The following is a 21055-nucleotide window of genomic DNA, read 5'->3' as shown; positions in this document are numbered from 1 at the left end:
AGTGTGTAGCCTCTGGGAATAATGAAGGAGCCAGTGCTACGTGACTTGTCAGCCTTATAGGGATCTTCTGTGTTTCTGTCTAGTCTGCTTATAATTTATGGGCCTACCAATGAAAAATACTGATCTAACATATATGGGGGTTTATGCTTCACAGTCTTAATGTATTTCAGGAGGGCTGTTTTATCCTTTTGGTTTAGCTGCTGCCCAGAATATTTTGTGCTGGTTAGCAAGGCCATCAAAGAGCTGAGGTAGGGTGCAGATTATTCATGTCTGGTCTGAAAATAATTTTCAAGAGATCTAATTAGATAGGGGCTCATTTTCCCCTGCATTTCCATGTTGTTTCCCAGAGTATTTCTAAGGCATGATTGGGGTTGTTAGCACTTCACCGTATGTAAAAATGCAAAACAAACTACCTACATAGCTAGGCCCAAAACATCAATTCTGATGCTGAACACATAGTATGAATTCTAATTGCAAGTACATATTTGAGATTAAATAAATACCATGTAGAAGTTCTGTCTGCACAGAGAGCAGTGCCAAGAGCTTTCTTTGGTTTCATTGGGAGTAGAATTCTGTCTCCAGTGTGTTTTTCCTGCTTCTGATTGAGACAATGTGTATTAAATTAATTTAAACACAGGGATACTTTGAGACAATGGAATAATAATTTATTTCCACAATTGTCAGTTATATGGATCATACAGGAGGGAAAGCAGCCAAGATGTGCTGACATATTTCTGACTTCTAAGAAGGGAGCATGCTGTTATTTTTTTTTTCTACAGAACAGACAGTGCAGGCCACGGACTCTGATTTTTCATGTCAAAAAAGGTTTTAGATTCATATGTTTTTAAAATCCTTTATAGTCATGGAGCTATTTAAAAGTGTACACCTCTTATTTATTTTTTACTTACTGTGATCACAGGGTATTTTGTTTAGACTGGGAAATAGCAAATATATTTTCTCAATTCAACACATTTTTAGTGAAAACATTTAAATTAATTTTTGAGTTCCCTTTATACTGCTGCAATGGGTATCTTATTGTAAATAAAAATGAGACCGAAAAAAGCCTTTGGGAACTAAGACTTTTAGGCATATTTATCATATATTTATTGTCACCATACTTCTGACTTCTCACCATACCCTTCAGTGCCTTTCTCTTTTTGAAGCAAATACAAGTCTTGTGATTAAATGTACATGATGTTGAATGCACATTTCCTGAAATATTTATAAACTTGTGCTTGCTTCTGTTTGTGTAAATCTGTTACTTGTGTATTTTCCCCATTCAATCTGTCCTTGCAGCTGTATTTGTTACAGCTAAAAGAAGCCTTTAGGAGCCCCCCTGCAGCTTTTCTTTAGTTATAGGATACACTTCAAGTGCAATATAACAATCTAAAAAAATAAATGCAGGTCCTAAAACCCAGTGAAGGTAACAGTGGACTTCTGAACTCCCAGTCTTACCAAGAGATGTTCCTTTGTGGCAAACAAGTTGGATTTTGGCAGAGGGATTTGTTTATTGCAGTGGGACTTGCACAATGAGGCTCCATGCAGGCTGATGCAGCCAGGGAACATTCCTGGACACTGGCACTGGCTCCTGCGTGCTGTTGAATGCTTAGCACATTGCACAGTTAACACTCTCCCAAACCCTTCCCAGCACAGCTCAGGAGTTCCGTGGGGTCTGTTCCCAGCAGGTGCTTTGGCCAAGCCCCTCGGGGCAGGGAGGTTGAACCGTGTGGCTGCGGACTCCTCCCAGCCAGCGGGGCTTCCCCGGAGCCCATGGCCCCTGCGATGGGCTGGTGTTGCTTGTGGCTCTCTGCTGCCAGAGCTGGGGACAGGAGGCACAGGGCTCCTACTCTGCAGCTACTGACTGAGCTGAGAGGGGAATCAGAGCTCTCGGTTTTGCCTGGACACGGCTTCTCTGAGAAGTGTCAGACAGAACGTAAGGACTGCCGATGCTTTCAGTTGTTCAGACCATCAGCTGAAAGTGTCCACAGCAGGCTCAGCGCCTCTCAAACGTCTGAAGCCTCCTGAGCCCGTTCTGCTCCGCTGGATCCACGGATTGCCATTATGTGTGCTGTGTAAGAAGCAAGGTGGCACACTCTGCATGTACAGGTTGTTTTTACAGAGAATGCAGTAAAAATGATGTATCCCCTCTTCACAGTTCTCACTGTGTGTGTGCTACGCACCAGTTTGCTCATATTTCTCTTCATTTTATGAATGCTCATAAAATGCTGATTCCTCCAGAACTTGTTTGCATTACACCTCACCATAGTTTTTTTTATTTAGTCTTGCATCTTTAACTTTGAAGAATTTGTATTTTTGTCATTGTCCATTTAATGGTTGTACAATATGCACAGTTAAGATCCCCAAACTAATCCCTTGCTAGGAACTTGTTCTCAGTCAATGAGGTGGAATTTTTTAAAAATTTATTTCTTTATTTCCTAAATTTGTTCAGCACCTGTACATTTATTTGTGAAAATTGTGTGACAGAGTAAATGAAAGGAAATGGATGGCAAAATTTCCTTTGCCAGCTACCTGCTTTGAAATGACATTTGCAAAACACGTATACTGATATTTATAAAATATCAGAGCCTGTCAGTATATCAAGAGCAAGGACTCTCTCATGCTTATAAGTCCCAGCATAGATGTAGAGGGAAAGGTCTATGAAGCTTCCTTCTAGTAAGAAAAACATCTGTGGTAACAGAGCTTGGTAATACTATTTTTGTGTGTTTGACATAACCAGTCATTGCTGGGCCTTTTTAGTTGTGAATAATACAAACATTCTAGACATCCAGGAAATACCTGTGTACTGTTTCATCCCACTACGTAATCCTTGTCATTGCCAAATTTACTGAGTTTTCTGTAAACAAATCCAGGTGACACAGGCACTGATGTGCATCATGACTGCTGAGGAAGAGTCAGAAAGGAGGAAAATGGTCTGAAGCTGCTGTCACTGAAGTAATAGCACAATTCTTACCTTGGGCCAAAGGCAGGTTTTGGGAAGGTTGAATTGTTAGATTTTATCTACAGCAAGCAGGACTTGGGGTGCATTGAGTGCAGAGTTTGCTTGGCTCTTTTCCCTAAATTACTGTACCTTTCAAATCCCTTGAGAGTAGTGTCACTTCTTTTTTCGTGGTACACCTGCTCTTAAATGACATACAGATGTTTCAGAAAGTAAAAGAAGAACATGTGAACACAAATAGAAAACATCACTGTCATATTTTCCAAGTTACTTTATTTAGCTCATGTTTACAGATGAAACCGGGTGCCAGAAAGGAGCCACTGCATCCCGCGTTATTAATTATACTCCAGCTTCCAAGGAAAAATTTTATCAGTGGCCTTTAGTAATATTTGGACCAAAAATACATGGATGTGCAGCTTTGAGCATTTTGTACCATGTAGGGTGCAGCCTCTCTCACAGGTCCTCTGTTTCTGGAACGGGGTTGGATTCTGCAGGCTGAATGAACACAACTGGGATATTCTCCGATGTCCATCCTTTGGGAGTCCTGTTGAAGGATCTTCTGGCAGCAAGAGGGTTTGCAAGGATCATGAATCTGGGGTCGTTTAGCATCAGCATATTATAATCTGGTACCTTGAATTTAACCAGCTTTGATGCTCTCTCAAAACCACCAAAGGGAGTGGCAACTCTGTAGATATCAAATAAATAAAAGTTAAATGTGATTTTAAAGATACTTGTTTTCTTTCCCTCCCAGAAGCTGAAAAGAACAAATTTTTGTTCCAGTTTCTTGTTTACATTTTCAAGCTTTGGGAAAAAAAAACATTCTGTTTGTTTTTCTGGGAAATTCTCTTTAAGATCTGATTAATTTCCCCTTACATAGAGCTTGCAGCCTTTTCAAAAATTCAAACGGATGGAAAAGCCAAGAGAAAAAGACGTTACAAGAAAACCATGTAATTGGTGAGTCACAGTTACTAAACTTATTTTGTTGGTGATAAGTTGATAAGTCTGAAACTGTAGCTCAACACATTCTCTCTAGCAAGTAATTAGTTCAGAAACTTCTCACCCCATTTTCTCCTCTCCTCAGCTGCTTGTTCCTCCCACTACACTGTGTTTCAGCACCATATTGTTGTACCAGTTAGAATGTATGTGGGTTGTGCGGTAAACTTGGGTCACTTCTGTCATCTGGGTTAAACAAATACCCTTCAAAACAGAGGAGCACTTCAAAATCCAAATTATTTCAGCAATCTAGTTTATATCAGTATGCTCGAACAATTGTAGCAATACAAGTGAAGAGGAGTGGAGCTTAATGAGTGAAGCAGAAAGGAACAGCCAAAGACACCAGGCTCTGAAAAGGAGGGGATGGGTGAGGACTTGATACACCAGCTTTGTTTCTAAAGAAAATGTTTATGTAAACATTGAAACACTGTTCAGCCAGTATTTTTCATGTTATTTGAATGTAGATTTCCCCCCAGGCAGTAAGCCTGAGAAACTGGAATATAAGGAATACTAAACTGGAGTTGACTGTTACATGCATTTGCAAATACTTTATAACAACAGTATTTCCAAATACCTCCCTTGATCTTCTGTATATACAGGTTTCAGACTGAAAAAAAACCCTTGAGTTTTCCTGTCACTTCTTCCAGGCTCCTTTGGACAAACAAACAGACTATGGTATGTGCTCTGCATTTTGATCAGCTGCACAGCTTTGCTGGGATATATTCTAGCCAGTGAAGAGTGTCAGATTTTTAAATTGCACAGGAGAACCTGGTTTCTGCAAAAACCAAACATGTTATAGCATGTTTATGGGAAAATGAATTTTTGTTGAAATGGAATTTCACCAGCCTTGGTATATTTGGTGTGTGGTACAGAACAGCAGATCTGATGGAATATACTTCCAGTGGCTCCAGGTATTTTAGCAGAAGCCCAGAGAAATTAATACCAACAGAAACTAAAAGAGATCATTTGAAGATCTGTTCAGGATTTTCAGCAGGATAAACCCCCTAAGTTTTGTACTAAGAATGAAGTACGTGCACAAAAGAAGAGATTAGTTCAGAAAAATGAATTTGTGACATGAAAGAAATGGTACTGCTCTCTCATTACATGGATGATTCACTGCATTTTGGTACGAGCAGCATTTGTTGAAGGGGATGGTGTTAACTCCAAAGCATCAATCCTGGGAGATATAAAAAATCATGCAAGCTCTGGGCATGCATCCTCACTGAGAGAAGAACACTGCTTTAGATTAAGCTCTAAAAATGTGTCTCAAATGATGATAAGACAAGGTGTTGCAGCAGCAGCAGCCAGTTCAGGCATTAAACTCTTTTGAGGTCAATGGAAATTGTTTATCCCAAGTTGGTATCGAGCCTGTGGTATCAAGTTTTTCTTGTGGAGCTGTCTTCTAGGTCACAGTGTCAACCTGGATCCTGTGTGATACCGATTGAAATAATTGCTTGGTAATTGGCACAGAGTGAATGTAGCGATCTACATCTCACCGGATAATAAATATTGTTGTAATTGCTGCCCTAATTACGATACACATTCTCACATTGTTGTGATGGTTAATTATCACTGATGTGTGTATTAAAAGGGTAATCAAAATAAACAGAAATGTAAGTTTTATAATTTGCAAAATAATTCTGTTGTTTAAAACATCCTCTTTGTAGTATTTATGGGTTTTATATAGAGCATATTCCTGTATGTAACAGAAACAGGAGGGCTTTCCTTGGAAATTCAAGTATCTTTTGTGGCAAAATACTCCCCCCCCCATCCCCATAGCTGCTATACAGAGTCTGGCCTCAGAGAATTCTGCATTCCTGCCTTATAGGCAGGGGCACATGACAATTGACAGAAAGGAGAGTACAGTAATTGGCTAAGAGATGTTGATTTTCCTTTACAACAGCAGTAAATATGGTCTTGTGAGCAATAACTTGTCTGACAACCTGGTGTTGTAATGACCTCTGTTGCGTGCACATCAGCTGTGCTACTTGAGCTCTGATTCATTGTATAGAAGCCTAAATCTCATGCCTAAAAAATTCCAGTAGTCATTGCTCATAAGGGCGGAAATGCTGGTTCAGAGCCATAGGAAATAGTGCCAGGAAGTGTAACAGATTGTTTAATATTCACTTTGCATATTCCTAAAAAGTAGGTGCTTGATTTAAGAATAGCAGATACAATCATGTTTGTTTTACCTGTCATTTTAACAGGAATTCTTTTTCATTTTTTACCCTTAGTCTTTCATATTGAATATTATATTGTCTCAACATAGGAGACTGCTTGCAGCTAATGATTTGGGAAAGTCTGAAGAAATGTTTTAACTGCATTAGATTAGCACCTCTGGTTACATAACCACAAAAAATGAGTTTCACATTTTAAAATGGGATAATCATTCATAGAACATTTTGTTTATCATTAATTCTGCAAAAAAATGAGATGTAGGAGGAAAGAATCTGACCCTGCAAAATGCTCAGAGCTTCATGGGATCTTAGTGCAAGAGCTAATGCTAATTTCACAGAGGTATTTGGGTGCTAAGGAACTGGCTAAGCACCCAGCTCCCACTAATATCACATCCCTTGAATTCCTGGGAGACTCTGGATCTTAGTTCTTTATAATGGACTTCAAGATCCGTGAATCAATGAAAACAGATCCCAGTCTGGATGGACTGAATTCCTGTAGTGCTTTTGAAAGAGTAGTCTTTGGGAATTGAGAAAGCTGAGTAGAATTTGTCTGGTAGGAGAGGCAGAACTAGTCTGACTTGCTTGTCCTATGTGGGTAAGATGTGGTGCTTTGGATGTTACTCATAATCCTACCTTTGACATTTTATCCAGCTCCAAGAAAGCAGATGGAATAAAGGTACTAATTTAAGTAGTATTATAAACTCCTTAGCAAATGCAGATTCATGCTGCTTTCCCACAGATTCATTACTTGGTGCTTCCGTACTGGTAAAAGAGACAAGAAATTTTTTCACTAGCAAATGCTTCCTCAATCCTAATAGGAGTGAATCTCCAAGAGAAGCCAGATGGCATGGTCTGTTCTGCTGCTTTTCTCTGCTAGCACAGATTGATTTTATCTCTGAGGGGGACAAAGAGTAGCCTGGTGTGCACAGTGTGTTCAGAGCCCCTCTGAGCCCCACTCCCCTCTGCCCAGTGCTGTGCTGTCAGAGCACCTCTGCCAGTCTCACAGACAGCCCTGCCTCCCAGCACAATCCCTCCTGACATTCCCTGCCACAGCTCTTCCTCTAGTGATCTGCAAGGTCCCTGCAGCTTAAAATGAATACTAGACTCCAAAAAATACCTCTACGAATTCCTTATGTGTTTTAAAAAATTCCTTAGTGTTATAAAAATTGCCCTGCTGCAGGGTCCACAGTCACCTCTTCACTGCTGGACAGTGGGGAAAAAAATCTGGATGCTGTTTAGTGTTGAAGCGCTTTTATCTGTGAACATGTGCCTCACTTCCAACACATCAGACCTCCCCACCTGCTCAGGTTGTGCTGCTTTTCCAGTTTGTTTTGTAACAAGGAAAGCTGAAAGGAGCCTGAAATGATTTGTAAAGTCTGAGTGCCACTTGAACAGACGCCAGTGAATGAACCGGGAGGGTTCCCAGGCCCATTTCCCTTGGGAATCCTATGGCTCACACTTGCTGCGAACCACACCCCTCCTGACTAATGGTGACTGTAGCAGTGCTCTGCAGGAGAACAAACACAATGGCGCTTTGCTGGTTGATTAAGCAGGATGGAAAGCCTAGATAGATCCCCTCACTGATAACAAAATGGTGCCATTATATCACACTTTAATTGTTTAATACACTATAATTTGCTTTCTCTCCAAGACTGCAATTAAGCAGGCCAAGGATGCTGTGACCTAGATGCACAGAATGACTTAATAGGATTTAGACACAGAAGTCCAGGTAGTCTTCTTCTGCTGGATAGCATGGCATGGCACTGTGCTGTTTTAAATCCCATCATCAAACACTCTCCTGTGCATTTTTAGGAGTGTAGACATCTAAGTCATGGCTGTGAAATCCTCTCCAAGAGATGAGTATCTTGAATTTTAATTTTTCAAATACTCAAACTTTTTTTGAATCTGCTAGAAAACATCAGTCTGACTGTAGCATGTAACTTTTCTAGGGCTATCAAGCATCCTTTTCTACTGGATATCAGTTTTTTTCCATGGAAAGAAGAGTTGTGATGGACTATGCTTATATATTTTTTGGTTTGAACTTTACCAGTTTCACAGTCTGGATCTGGATTATGTGCCAAATTTTAGGGTTTTATGGCAGTTACAAGAGAGGTTATTGACTTTTCCCTTATAAAAATGCACATATGTTCAAGAAATTCAGACTGCTGAGCCTCATTCTGCCATGTCATACGCAGAGAAACTCCACATAGAAAGAAATCCAAATAGTTAGTGTTGTGAAGAGGGCAGCTAACAGAACACAAGGCCACAGAGACAGCCTTAAAATCCACAAAGAAGCCATCAGACACCATCTCAAGACAGATATCCCTGTTAAAGGAGTCTCTGTGTCCTGTCTGATGCTGTCCTTCACAATAATGACTAGCACCTCTTATGAGAGGGAGAACTGATTCTGTCTCCATGCATTTGTATCTTTAGCATTTTTCCTTGGGCTCTTTTTTTTTTTTTTTTTTTTTTTTTTTTTTTTAGGTTACAATAAGCACAGTACATGAACTGTGCTGTTACTGTTCTGATGTTGGCAGCTGTGGCACTTCTCTGGCTTGCATTTGCTGTTTTGTCTGCTGAGGAGAGTGTGCCACACAGACTCAGTTATTAACATGGCAATGTATATTGCTGCTAGGAAATCAAAGCTAATGCAGTGTCTGCAGTGCCAATTTTGATGCTGAAATGTGCAATGTTTTAGTCTTTGCACTCCTAGTTGGGGCCCGCATCAACATCAGGAACAGAAGTGATGTTTGTGGCATATTTTTCTAAGTTTGTATTTGTAGGGGGATAGAATGTAATTAAATAAAGGTAGTATATAGAAAGTAATTATATAAAGAGTTGCAGCTGGGTTAATCATTAAGGATTAGGAGCAGGCCTGACTTTAACAAGCCACAGCTGTAGCTGATAATAAGAGTGCTATAAAAGAGTGGGTTGGTTGGTTGGCTAAGTGGAACTGGAGTTAGGTAGTTCCTGTGAGAAGGAAGAGTCAGTGCTTAGGGGGGCTGCATATGAGAAACATTAAGGAGGCACAAAACTCTAGCAATGTGGAACCTTTGCAATGTAATAACAACATGTATTGCTGTGGCCAATTTTGTTTTTCAAAAGATTGCTGTCAGGCCTTATGAGGAGGGGTTTTGGTTTGGCTCAGCTGTCTGAAACTCAGCAGGGTTGTTCATTATTTCAATAAATAAAAGTAGTGTAAATGGAATGAAAGAAAGCAAAAGGCATGAGTAAGAATTTGCTTTCAAGCTTTAAAAACCTGGTGTTGTCCATATATCCAGTTCTACTGAAAGCCATGATACACTAGTTACTCTGTAAGTAAAACAATGTTTAAGCTGTTAGTTTGTTGCTGAAGGTTGTCAAATATATAAGAAATGTTATACTGCAATAACAGAGAAATCTCCTAGTTATTTAGTGTGAGGGATTGGTTGTGGGATAAAGTTCATTACACCATCGTTGCCTAAGACAAAGCCATGTGAGTTGTATTAAAAAAGAAATAGAAAAAGAGTACTTTGCATTAGACAACTTAGAAACGAAGCTCTGACTGAGACATCTGACAATACTACACTTACTGAAGTCAACAACAGGCACCCTGAAAGGAATTTGAAGCTCATATTTCCCATTTATTGAGTACACTGAATCACAGAATCATAGAGTGGTTTGGGTTGGAAGGGCCCTTAAAGATGATTTAGTTCCAACCCACTGTCATGGGCCGGGGGATCTTTCCCTAGACCACGTTGTTGAGAGCTCCATGCAGCTTGGCCTTGAACACCTCCAGCAATGGGCATCCCCCGCTTCTCTGGGCACTGGATTCTGATACTTTCTTTCTTTCAATATTTTCAGCAATTTATCTTCTGTTCCTAGTTCTAGCGTTTGAATTTGGGCCCATACTTTAGAGATAGACTAATTTGCTCCTTAATGCTCTTGTTTACCACTTGCAATCTCTGTGTGTGTTCATGTTTATGCATATACTTGCAACCATGGCTGGTAGGGTTTTTAAAGCTGGTGGAAATATTTTATTTCATAGTAATTTTCCTCTGGTCAGTAAAATTCCGTGTTTATTTATGATTACCTGTTAAAGCTCCTGTAGTCAGGCAGTTCTGGCTTTGCTTCAGGTGCAAAAAGTTTAGGATATAAAGCTTCCAGTAGTTCTGGATCATCTCTAATGGCTTCTATCCAGGGAGACTGGTAATACTTTGGCACAGCTGTAGTGTTGAACTTTTCAGGAGGAATTTCTTTCAGTGGTCCAGAATATCCTGCAATGTGGTCAAGGTAAAATGATTATAATAATTCTTTGTGTTTTCTGCTTCCTTGCACCATCCTGTGCAAGCAGGAACTAACACAGCAGAACTTCTCAGTGAGTTAAAATGAACAGTTGGGCCAAGTCACCAGGCTGGAGCTACACAGAAATAAAGACCAGGCAGGGCAAATTTGTAGCTTTTTAGACAGATAATTCCTCCAAAGTATTCCAACTTCTTTTGAGGCTGAGTTTATTTTGGTCTTTTTTATAAATTTGCTTCTATTGTAAGCATTTGTTTGAAACCGGAGAGTCCTTAGGCTAAATTAACAAAAAGATTTTAAAAGCAGACTGTTGATTAAAAGTAACATAATTCTACCTCTTTGAGTGAAATTTTCCACAAGTACATCTACATCTAGGTCTCTAAATGAATGCTGTTTCATTCTATAAGCTTAAACCTCCCCATGGCTTAATACCTACTCTGACCAGACCTTTTTTGCCTAAAGAAAGGCTTGAAGATTTCCATCATGTCTTAGCAATGGAAATTACCTCTGTTTGCATTGTGTTTGGCCAAAGGATGCACAGAGCCTCAGCAGACACCAGCAGAGCAGGACTGACCTAGTTTACATGGACTGGAAAAGGTCTGCACAAAACATGCATTGAGTAATTCTGAACAAAGAATGAATTTGTAAAAACCACAGTCTGCTCATGGATAATTCATAAACAGGAAGAAGGGCTATATCACTGAATAAATTAATTAAAACAAATTAGCCTTCTCTAGTCTTTAAAGAATACAAAATAAGGCCTTCTTGTAACTCACTCCTTTAAATAAAGCCAACAGTACCCTCACAGTTAAGGATTTAAAAAAGAACAGTTTATGCAGCCAGAGGCAAATTCCTTTCAAAGTTACTCCTCTCTAAATGGTTCCAGCAAAATTTAGTGGCTTCAGATTTACATTTATGGATAATTAAACTACAATGGATAGCTTGCTGACTGTTGAGCAGAGTGTTGCATGTTGGAAACAGTGGTTTGACAAAGAAAAATCAATATATCAATGTGATTTTAAATCAAAGGATCTCTTTCTCAGTGTTTTTAAGACCTGTACATATAGGAGCTACCTCTCTTGATATTGTTATGTTTTCAGTTTAGAGAGAAGTAGTACAAAAGGTATATCAGATCTTTTAAAAATGAACACAAGCAACTAAGAGCATCCCAGAATTTCTGGGAGAAGTTCTGATTAGTTACCTGACTCAAATGTGTGTATTTTAATATTAGTCCATTATCTTCTAATTGAAGATACTGCCTTAATGGTCATTTCTTTGCTGTGCAATGGGGCTGAGTGCAGTCAGTGTGTGCAGTGTTACCTGGGGCGATGTTGTCAGGGTGTGGAGGGCTCCGGGGGTCAGGTGTGTTGGGAGGTGTCATTGGGGCGTGCTGGGGCATTCCTTCCACACTGAGGCCGTCCATTCTGACACTCTGCATGGGCTCTCCACGCTGTGTTCAGACAGGAAGAAATAACGTTTCAGGCAGGGCATTCTCTGGGAGGCTGCACCAGTGCTCTGATTTACAGCCCAGATCTGATTTCCAGCGTGTACAATACTAAAGCACACTATGCTGCTGTTTGGTAGGGTATTCCCTTCACACTTACATTGTCCAAGTAACCAAAAATGAGCATTTTTTGGTCACTAGAAGCTGTTCTGTGCCATACAGAGCCCCCATGCAATGCAAAGGGTCAAGAAATTTGGCAAGTTTGAGCCCTTTGATTCTTCAAAGCATCTCTTCCCATATCAGTTGAAAATTTGCTGCATTTGTTGCACTGCTTTTGTTTGGGATTGTCTTTTCCTTTATTTGTAGTAGAAATAACAACTTCAGTGCAGGTCACTTTCTGGAGATTCATGATATGCTGTTATTTTCCACCCTCCTATTGGGATATCAGTTCTAAGGAAACATCTGAAGGCTTAATCATTGTTGCATAAATATAGAATTAGAGTCTCATAAGAAGTCAGCATCTTATTTTAGCCATGACACATAGGCTAAAAGCAATTTAAATATAGACTGGTTTAGAGTAAGAATTTCTTGAATAGGAAAAGAAACAAATAATACTTGTTTAAACTTGAAGTAACAACAAAAAAAGATCAAGGCAGAATGTTTTCTAGTCATCCTGAAGTATGTTAAAAAGATTAACTTTGGCAGGCAGAACCCTAAAGATGATGCAGACACCACCAGCGGTGCTAAATAGACACTTAGGGGAGGGAACAGGAGCCAGAGGCATCGTTTTTTCATGTGTTGGAATGTCATACTGACTGTAAACCAATTGTACTCTGTGGTTTTGGGGGGGAAAAATGGACTAGAGGGAAATGGATCAGTCAGACTGTAGCAAAATCATGGAATTGCATACAGCATTCTGACAAGATTGATGGTGTGCTCAGAATCTGTGTAGCTTCTAATACTCAATAGTATTAGATATAGATGGGCTTTTAATGATAGTGTTTAATAGATGGGCTTTTAATTATAGTGTTTAATAATAGCCTTGGGTGCTCGGTGGAGTTGTTCAGATTTTTTATATGGGATTTCTTTTGTGCTGATTTATTTTAAAAAGGCAGATTAATCAAAGCTCAAACTGGATCTCATTTTATCCCAGTGTAATTTAACTTCTGTTGAGCAAGTGATCAAAGACATTGGAAATAGCCATACCATATGAAAATAAATGTAAATTTATTTTCATGTCTACAGGATCTCATGTAATAAAATACAATTGCGTCATTTCTTCTTAGCCTCATTCTAGGATGTTGCTTTTATTTATCCTGAAACTAAAGTAAATCACACACAGTGCATATCATGAGCACCAAAGGAATCTGATGTAGAATCACCAAGAAGCCATTACAAAATACTCACATTTCTAGGCTTGCTTGCCACGTAATGATAATTTTCATACGTGTACTTGTCAGATCTCCGCTGGCGGCGCTTGAAGAGCCTGGCCCCTCTGTTGCTGAGCGTCGACAGCTCCTCCACCATGATATCTCTGGGCGTGCTGACCTTTTTCCCAAGGTTCAGGGTGGGTGAGACTGCAATGCCATGGGTAAGTTCAAACCTCTGTTTGTCTTAAATGTCTGATATTCCATGCTCTGCACCTGAAATCCAGCAACTTCCTCATGCATACTTAGTTAACACATAGCACAGTATCGCATGGTGAAATTAAGCCTTCTTCCCAAATTTTGGAGGACATTATTGAACACCATAAACCTGTATTCTAAAAGATGATAAGCACCTCAATCTCCAAATTAGATCAGGCCTATAGTGTCCTACACATTATATTAATAGCAGGCTAGCAAAAACAGGCTTCTGCTAAAACTGGGAACAAAATTCCTTCTGATCCCAAGTTCCCACATCAAAACTTCAGTTAACTTTCTGTGTCCTGCATTGGATAGATAAGAGATAATCCACTTTAAACACACCTACCAGTTTCTATTAAATGCTATTTTTAGACTGACTTTCAAACTAAAACTCAAGGTGTGGAAAATGAGTCCTAACAAAGAATTACAACATACTTCTAGAAATTGATTCATTTAGGACCTTTTGGGTTTTATTCTCTTTAAGGGGAAACTGAAATACTGGATGCATATTTCTTTATTCACTACTTGGGAAAAATTTCTTCTATGTCTTTATTCACATCCTGTGGAATTTGAAAAGGAAGATGCATAAGCAGGGAAAGGGGAGATCAATCAGGACTGTAAACAGAGAATTCTGAATGTCAGAATTCCTATGGTCATGTTCATGATGGTGCTCTGAAAGCTGGGACACTGGTGGCACTGAGCAAGCTATTGCTTAGTGACTGAACTCTCACTGAATGTCCTCAACCTAGAGACAAAACTTCAACTTTAGAACACAGAGACCTAAATGCTGAATAAACTATTTTCTATTTATTAATTTTTGCTTAGAGCATTGCAGAATTTAAGAAATGTAACAATAATGACATTCTATGTTTCACATATTCTTATGGTCTTCAGGATTTAAAATTCTGAACTTTGACATGCATTTTAGTACATTAAAATGAAATGAGGACACATTATACATAATATGTATTCTGTTAGCAGAGTAAGCAGACAGGAGGGTGAGTTTGAAATTAACATTACAAATTAATTAGCTGCAGAAGGTGCCTAATGCCAAAGTCAATATTGCATATGAAGGATTTTGTTTTTAGTAAATGGCATGTTCAGCCTGGCATGTGTCTCCTAGTAACTTTATGTTGGAAAAACAATGTGATGTGCTGACATTTAGAAAACTTAATGGAGACAGATATATTAAATATTTAGCTGAAGGTGGATGGACAAGAGTTTTCCACATAGTAAATCAAACAAGTAGATGGGCCCTGGAGTGCACCCCTGTTGATCCATTTCTGTCCATACCAATTTCAACTGAACACTTGCAGTGGATTTCAGTGGAATGAGAGCAAGTTAACTGGATCATGAGCTGGACTGTGCACTTCTGCTTTAAAAATTGTGTGTGCAAAGAATCCTAACAACCTCCTGTTATTTAAGAGCTAGTTACAAAACAGAGCGTTCTTAACATGGGAGAAAATGACTCAGCTTGCTCCGTGTATCCCTATCAGTGGCTGATAGTGGTGGGATTTTGGCTCTGACATGGAGATAACTGTACTGGTTATTGGCTCATGGCCTGAAATTTAGACCTTAAGTCATATTTTGATTTTATCATTTCTCAAAACAACTGCAGGGGTAGAGACTGCAGGGGTTTTATGTTAGCAAGAAGAAAGATATTGACCCCACAATTCAGCAACACTTTGACATAGAAAATCTTTTGTTTTTACGCAGAATGGGGAGCTTGAACATCCTCAGAGACCAGGGAGCCAAGGCAGCTGCAGAGCTCTGTCCAAAGCACTTGGGATTCTTCTGGGACACTCTGGGTGTTAGCTATTTTGGGCCTTGCTGTTCCCTTACATACACACTGTTCTTGTTAATGTTAACTGAAGGCTCCAAGCTACTTTGTAACCCACAGTTGTGTACTCTTGTGTATCCAGGCAGCATCCCAAAATCATAAGTGTAAAGTTCATTTGAATTCCTGGCCAACTAAAATCTAATCATCTGTCTAGCTTTATGATGTGTCTAGGGATAGTTTCAGTGTCAGTGCAGATAAGGTGATAGAGGATGAGAGAAGGAGGACATTTAGGGGGTGATGGAAAGAGAACATTAATGTCTTAGATGGACATTGAAAAATAATATTGAAAGTTTAATTCATAGTTTAATCTTAATCTTAACCTTTTACCTTCATTTATTTAATTTGCTCCTGCCAAGTCCTTCTTGTCCTGTGCTTAAAATCACAGCAGATTGTATTTAAATATGATTTATATAGTCCCTCCTGCATTCATTACCTAATATTCCTTTAATCCTTCAGTTTACAATCTTCTAAATACCTTGATCTGGCCTATAAACTTTAATGACAAATATTAGAAAGTGTGTTTGTTGTAGTATCAGAAATAAGGTCTCTTAACTCTATCAGGAAAGACAGTTAATCACATAGATACTGTAGAAAGCATTTAAGAAGTAGTATAGAACTCCATGTAGGATATAAGTGGTGAACTCCAAGGGCTTCCTTAAACATATGTATTTATGTGCATCCAAGTAGTCTTAGAAATGTTCTTATTGGTCCAAGTCTGCCAGTGACAAACCCTGGGCTTGAGGAACTCGTGTATGCACCCACTGATTTACTCATGCAGTTTCTCTTTGAGACTGTAAGAAGGTTTAAAGTTGGTGTCTATTCCTACAGCATTTTATGGTGCGTCCACTTTCTCTAAAAAATAGGTCATGTCCCACAAGCCAGCAGCAGAGGTGGACTTTCAGTCTTCACCAGTCTTGCCCAGAAAGTGGTGATCTCAGACACTGGCAAAAATCTTGGCTGGTTTTGGAGTCTACCACCAACTGTTTCATTAATGTCTTTTAATAAGGAGGTGAAGAGTCACAGTTTACCTGAAAGCGTTATAATAGAAAGGGTCTGAAATAAAAGTGGAGTAGGAACGCTTGCACCATTCCAAGGTGCTAGGGTTTATGGTACAGAGCCTTCTGTTATTGTGTGCCTGTGCTGTCAGTGGAGAGTTTCACAGGGCTGGGAGACTGGCTGGAGCTGTACATTTAGTTTTGATGTAATCACCAGCTGCAGGACTGTCATTAGGAGTAGTGATTCCAAGCCCAGGGACACAGCAGTTCACCTTCTAGATCTCAAATTAAGCTCATTGAATTAACAATTCAGAGCAAAACAAAATGTCAAAAATTAGTTAAGCTGAATCTAGTAAATTAAATGCTGTATTTCTCCTTGGTTTTTCCAAGGCTTGTTCAGATTTGGTCCCAAAAAACTGGCTTATATTTTGTGTCACCACAGCTTTGGTTATCTTTCTATTTTCTATCTGGCTTCACTGAACTTGTACAGTTCTAAATTTCAGTCTCTTATCACACCCAATTCATGGACTTTCATTTTCTGTTAACATATAAATATCTCAAGCACCCGAAGAAGAGGTAAAAATAGAATTTTACTAAGAGTTAGAATTGCCTTCAGTGGCCACATATCACAGCATATCTTGCAGGATAAGCTGCCATAACTATGAGTATGAATCTTGACAGCAAATCTGATAATACGTAAATAATAAAAGGGAAGATTATGTGAGGCAAATGTTAAGCATCAGCACAGATTATCCAAATACACCAATGATTTCAAGAGCTGTATGCTACATTTATTACTATTGCTATGAATAGTAGCAACATTTACCATGTGAAATGCCTGGTTCCAAACAAACATATGAAAGACTTTTTTTTCCTTTTGCCCTGAAGAGCGTACAGGCTATTTCAGGCACATGTAGTGCTTGGGTTTACAATACCAAAAAAAAAAAGGGGTTGTAATGAAATCTGGAAGGACAGACTGGCTTTCAGATTTGAGTGCATGTTCAGTGGAGAATTGAAACAGGAAAGAGGTATTTGTTTAGGAATAGAAACTTCAGGAAAAAACCTCTGGAAATATCAGAAGGGGTAGGACCAGGCAAGTAGCTTCGTGTTCTAAAAATTCTTAAGTCCCTCGCCCTACCCTTCATGTAATCACAGTGGTCATCAAGTGAGTGCAGAAACCATCCACAAATTTTTTGAAACAAAAGCCCACTGGAAAGATTTTCTAAACTGGAATTCCATGTTTGATATTTCATCCCATGAAAGTGGTATAACTTTCATAAATTCTCTGCAGCTCTCTATGGTTGCAGCTAGGCTTGAGGGGTGCTTATCACTTTTAGAAAATTGATCTTTTATGTAAATAGTAAAACAGGCTTCGTGAGCAGGATTGGAAGGCTCTCCAAAAGCATCCAGCACATGCCTAATGAAAGCCAAGCAGGTTTGTATTCCCACTGGAGTTAATTGCTTCTTAAGGTGTCATGCTAGAAGCATAACTTCACAAACCTTTTCAGAAAATCAAACAACCTTCCAAAAAGTGTCTGCATTTCCATCAGTGCCACTACAGAGAAGTAAAATTTCTGTCAAATAAGATTATTTGGTGGCTGTGCATTAGAGAGAATGCCAAATGCTAGTAAAATGTGTTAGTTACAAAGACGAGATCTGAGAGGAATGGAGATGTGAACATTTGTTTCAAATTTTCTTATCAATTATATAAAAAGCAGAGTGAAACAGAGCAAAAGAACCTAACAAACCAAGAGGGTACAGATCATTATGTTTCTTAGATGATAGCCTTTTAATGTGGAATGAAGTCATGTTATTAACCCCAAATAATGTTCTGAAAGGCTATCCTAGCAGAATGTACATCAGCTGTTAGATTACTTCATTCCTCCACAGCAGTTGTTCATCTGAAAATAGCTTTCAAATGAAAAGAGGCAACTACAAAAGGATTAGTTACCATAGGCAGCATGATACTCCCACAAGATTATTTATGGCAAAACACCCAGAGACAAAGCTGTAAGAGAGTTAAACTCTGTGATTAAAAAAAAATGTATTAGGGAGGGCTAGAGGACATTGCATATGCAGTAAACTGGGTTCAGTGCTATACCATTTCTGTGTATTTCATCCATAATGGCTGATGCTTGCTCTTTCCTCTCTTTGGCCAGGGCAGAATCTGATAACATTGTGATTTTCTGATACGACTTTTCCTTGCTGCAAAAAACCAACACATTTTTATTGTTGAGCCAGCGCACACAGTTTGGCCAACTTTCATTTCCAATAGCCTGTTTAGAATGGCTGAACAGTGAAGTCAGGGGTTTCTGCCTGAGAAATACTGCACTGCAAAATGCACTGGCAGTTCTTGCTTACAGACAGATGTTAGGACATGTTTTGATGGATAGAAGATTCATAGGAATGGACTTTGAGTTGGTTACATAAATTCTTCAGCAAAAATCAGTGTCAGTGGTATAGGCCTTCTCACATCTACTTGCTATACCTCAAGATGTAAATTCCTAACTAATTTTAATTTACATCTTGGTTTATGTTTGCAGAAATGTTACATTTTGAAATTTCTTAATCTAATAAAGAATCTGAGGAATGAAACTAGTTCTTCTGGCATCTTTAAAGAAGGTGCATTTCTGACTAAGTAAAAACATAAACATCTGTTAAGTTGCAGAGTCAAGAGGTTACATAAATGTCTTGTATATGACAGTTTGTAGGACAGACAATGTCAAAACATTTCAGGAAACAATACACTTACCCTACTGTTTTGTTGTGCAGATAAAAAGCGATGTCAACCCTTTAGCTGAGGCTTCAGAAGTTAGTTATGCATGGGGATGACCTGCCTGGTCCTGGATGGTTTGTACCCTTGTGCTGGGATCTGCATGGTACCTAGAACTGAGACAAACTGGGGGGCTGATCCTCTCCAAAGGGGTTGGCATCCAGCTGACATCAACCAGTTATATATAGAACCAAACACTCCAGCCACTCATATCTTCCTGGCAAAAGAGGAGAACAGAAAAGATTCGACTGCACCCACAACAAAGAGAGGTTATGTCCCTTTCAGAGCTTATTGAAAATTTGGTGGAATGCCCCCCCTGATGTACAGATCATCCCCTCATCTTCTCATCACCCCAGAGAATTATAATCTGCATGTTATAATCAGGAAGGAGACATTTAAAAAGAAGGTGTTAAGTGTATAGATAGGCAAGACTATAGCAGATGAGAATGGCATGGGCTAATCCTTCAGTGAAAGATGAAACCCTGCTCCTGTAGGGGCTGATGGCTAAAGTCAGCGGCAGATGGCTGATATACAGAGGCTGCTCTGCAAAAGAAATGAGATTTTCTTCAGCCTGATACGTGCTAGGGAGTAATTGCTCAACAAGCACACGTCTTACAAACTGTTACTCAAAATCCCTTCACTTTCTTTGAGCACTGGGGACAAAAAGCCTTCAGCAATTTGAAGCTCACTAATATCCAGCATTCCAGGATAGTGTTGTGTCAGTTTATCAAGGAAATGTGTGATTTGTAGTGCACAGATATTTCCAGACAGCAACCAACTTTGGACAGAATTAAACAGCGGCAGAAGAGAATATTCCTCCCTTGCCCTCCTGTCTGAATGCAGATAGATGAATTTTGGGGCAGCAAAACCAAGGTGAAGTTCTTCTGTTTCTGATTTGGATTTTGAGTTCTAGGAAATTCCTTTTTATAATGGAAAATTATGGAAAATGGAAAATTATGATCTAATTTGGCTTGGAGGATTGATCAGAAAATTGCACGTATTCTGACTTTAAAGGGAATCTGGAGAGTAATAAAATAAACCAACACAACCTGCAGACCTTTTCCAGCAAGAAGCACTTTGAGGTAGATAATATTTATGTGCCTGATCCAATGTCCTGAAAATCTGCCTGTCCAACTGAAAAACTGCATTGTTTTTCCCTCAAGCTTTCTATTCCCTTTGCTTAGCTTTGCAAAACATATTTCTGAGATCCTGGCCATCTCTGCCCAAAAGAAATGTTCATTTTAATCCTCACCATCAGAACTGACCTGCTATTATGGCTGATTGGTGATTTTTTTCAAGCTTTTGTACCTGGATCAGACGCTTTTAACAGTACTAACAACCATGGTCAACCAAGTCTTGGTTGAATCTTACCTATTCAACTAACAACTTTGAATAGTCTCAGTGGTTCATTACCAGCCTGCCAAATAACACTGAAGGGCAGAAATTTAATGTTAAACTAGCCTGATGAATTGGGGGGGGGCATTGAGGTTCAGGTGGGGGGGTGGAAATCAAATGCCATTCAGTAAAGCCATATCCAAAAGCAATTATAAAGTGGGCATTCATCTGATTGGCACTGCCTTAAATGCTTAATCCAGGAGGAAATATCAAGAGACATCCCAAATGGGATAGTCTCATGTTTAGTCTATTCCAATTCCCATTAACCAATTATTTAATACAATAAAAAGTACATAAATGTTATTGTTTTGAAGCTGAGCATTAAAAAAAGCTTTGTAGCGTGACTATCCTAGAATTTAATTCACTACTTAGTAGTGTGTGAAGATTTTGAAATAGAAAGTACAAATAAGCATGTCATTGCAGCTGAAATAAAGAATGTGTATCTGTCATGACTGCAAAACTAGAACTGATCCTGTTCAATGCTGCTGTCTTTTATAATGCTCAAAGAGGATCAGGACACCATAAAATACACCAAGTTACTGAATCATCTTTCATATAGAATTGTGACTAGTAAAA

The 21055-nt window shown here is 39.1% G+C and overlaps 1 protein-coding gene across 1 annotated transcript; it reads right to left on the bottom strand.

Moving 5' to 3' along the window:
• Positions 1–3214: 3214 nt before the first annotated feature.
• MYOZ2 (myozenin 2) lies at positions 3215–19201 on the bottom strand. The gene is made up of 6 exons (XM_058024596.1): positions 19064–19201; positions 18413–18516; positions 13259–13428; positions 11728–11857; positions 10199–10382; positions 3215–3641 (listed from the first exon to the last, which is right to left on the bottom strand). The coding sequence occupies exons 2-6, from the start codon at positions 18486–18488 to the stop codon at positions 3410–3412; spliced, it is 792 nt and encodes a 263-aa protein (XP_057880579.1). The 5' UTR covers positions 18489–18516; positions 19064–19201; the 3' UTR covers positions 3215–3409.
• Between the last annotated feature and the right edge of the window lie 1854 nt (positions 19202–21055).

This window comes from Melospiza georgiana, chromosome 5 (assembly GCF_028018845.1).
Source record: "Melospiza georgiana isolate bMelGeo1 chromosome 5, bMelGeo1.pri, whole genome shotgun sequence".
Lineage (NCBI taxonomy): Eukaryota > Metazoa > Chordata > Aves > Passeriformes > Passerellidae > Melospiza > Melospiza georgiana.
This window is presented reverse-complemented; position numbering and strand designations above follow the sequence as displayed.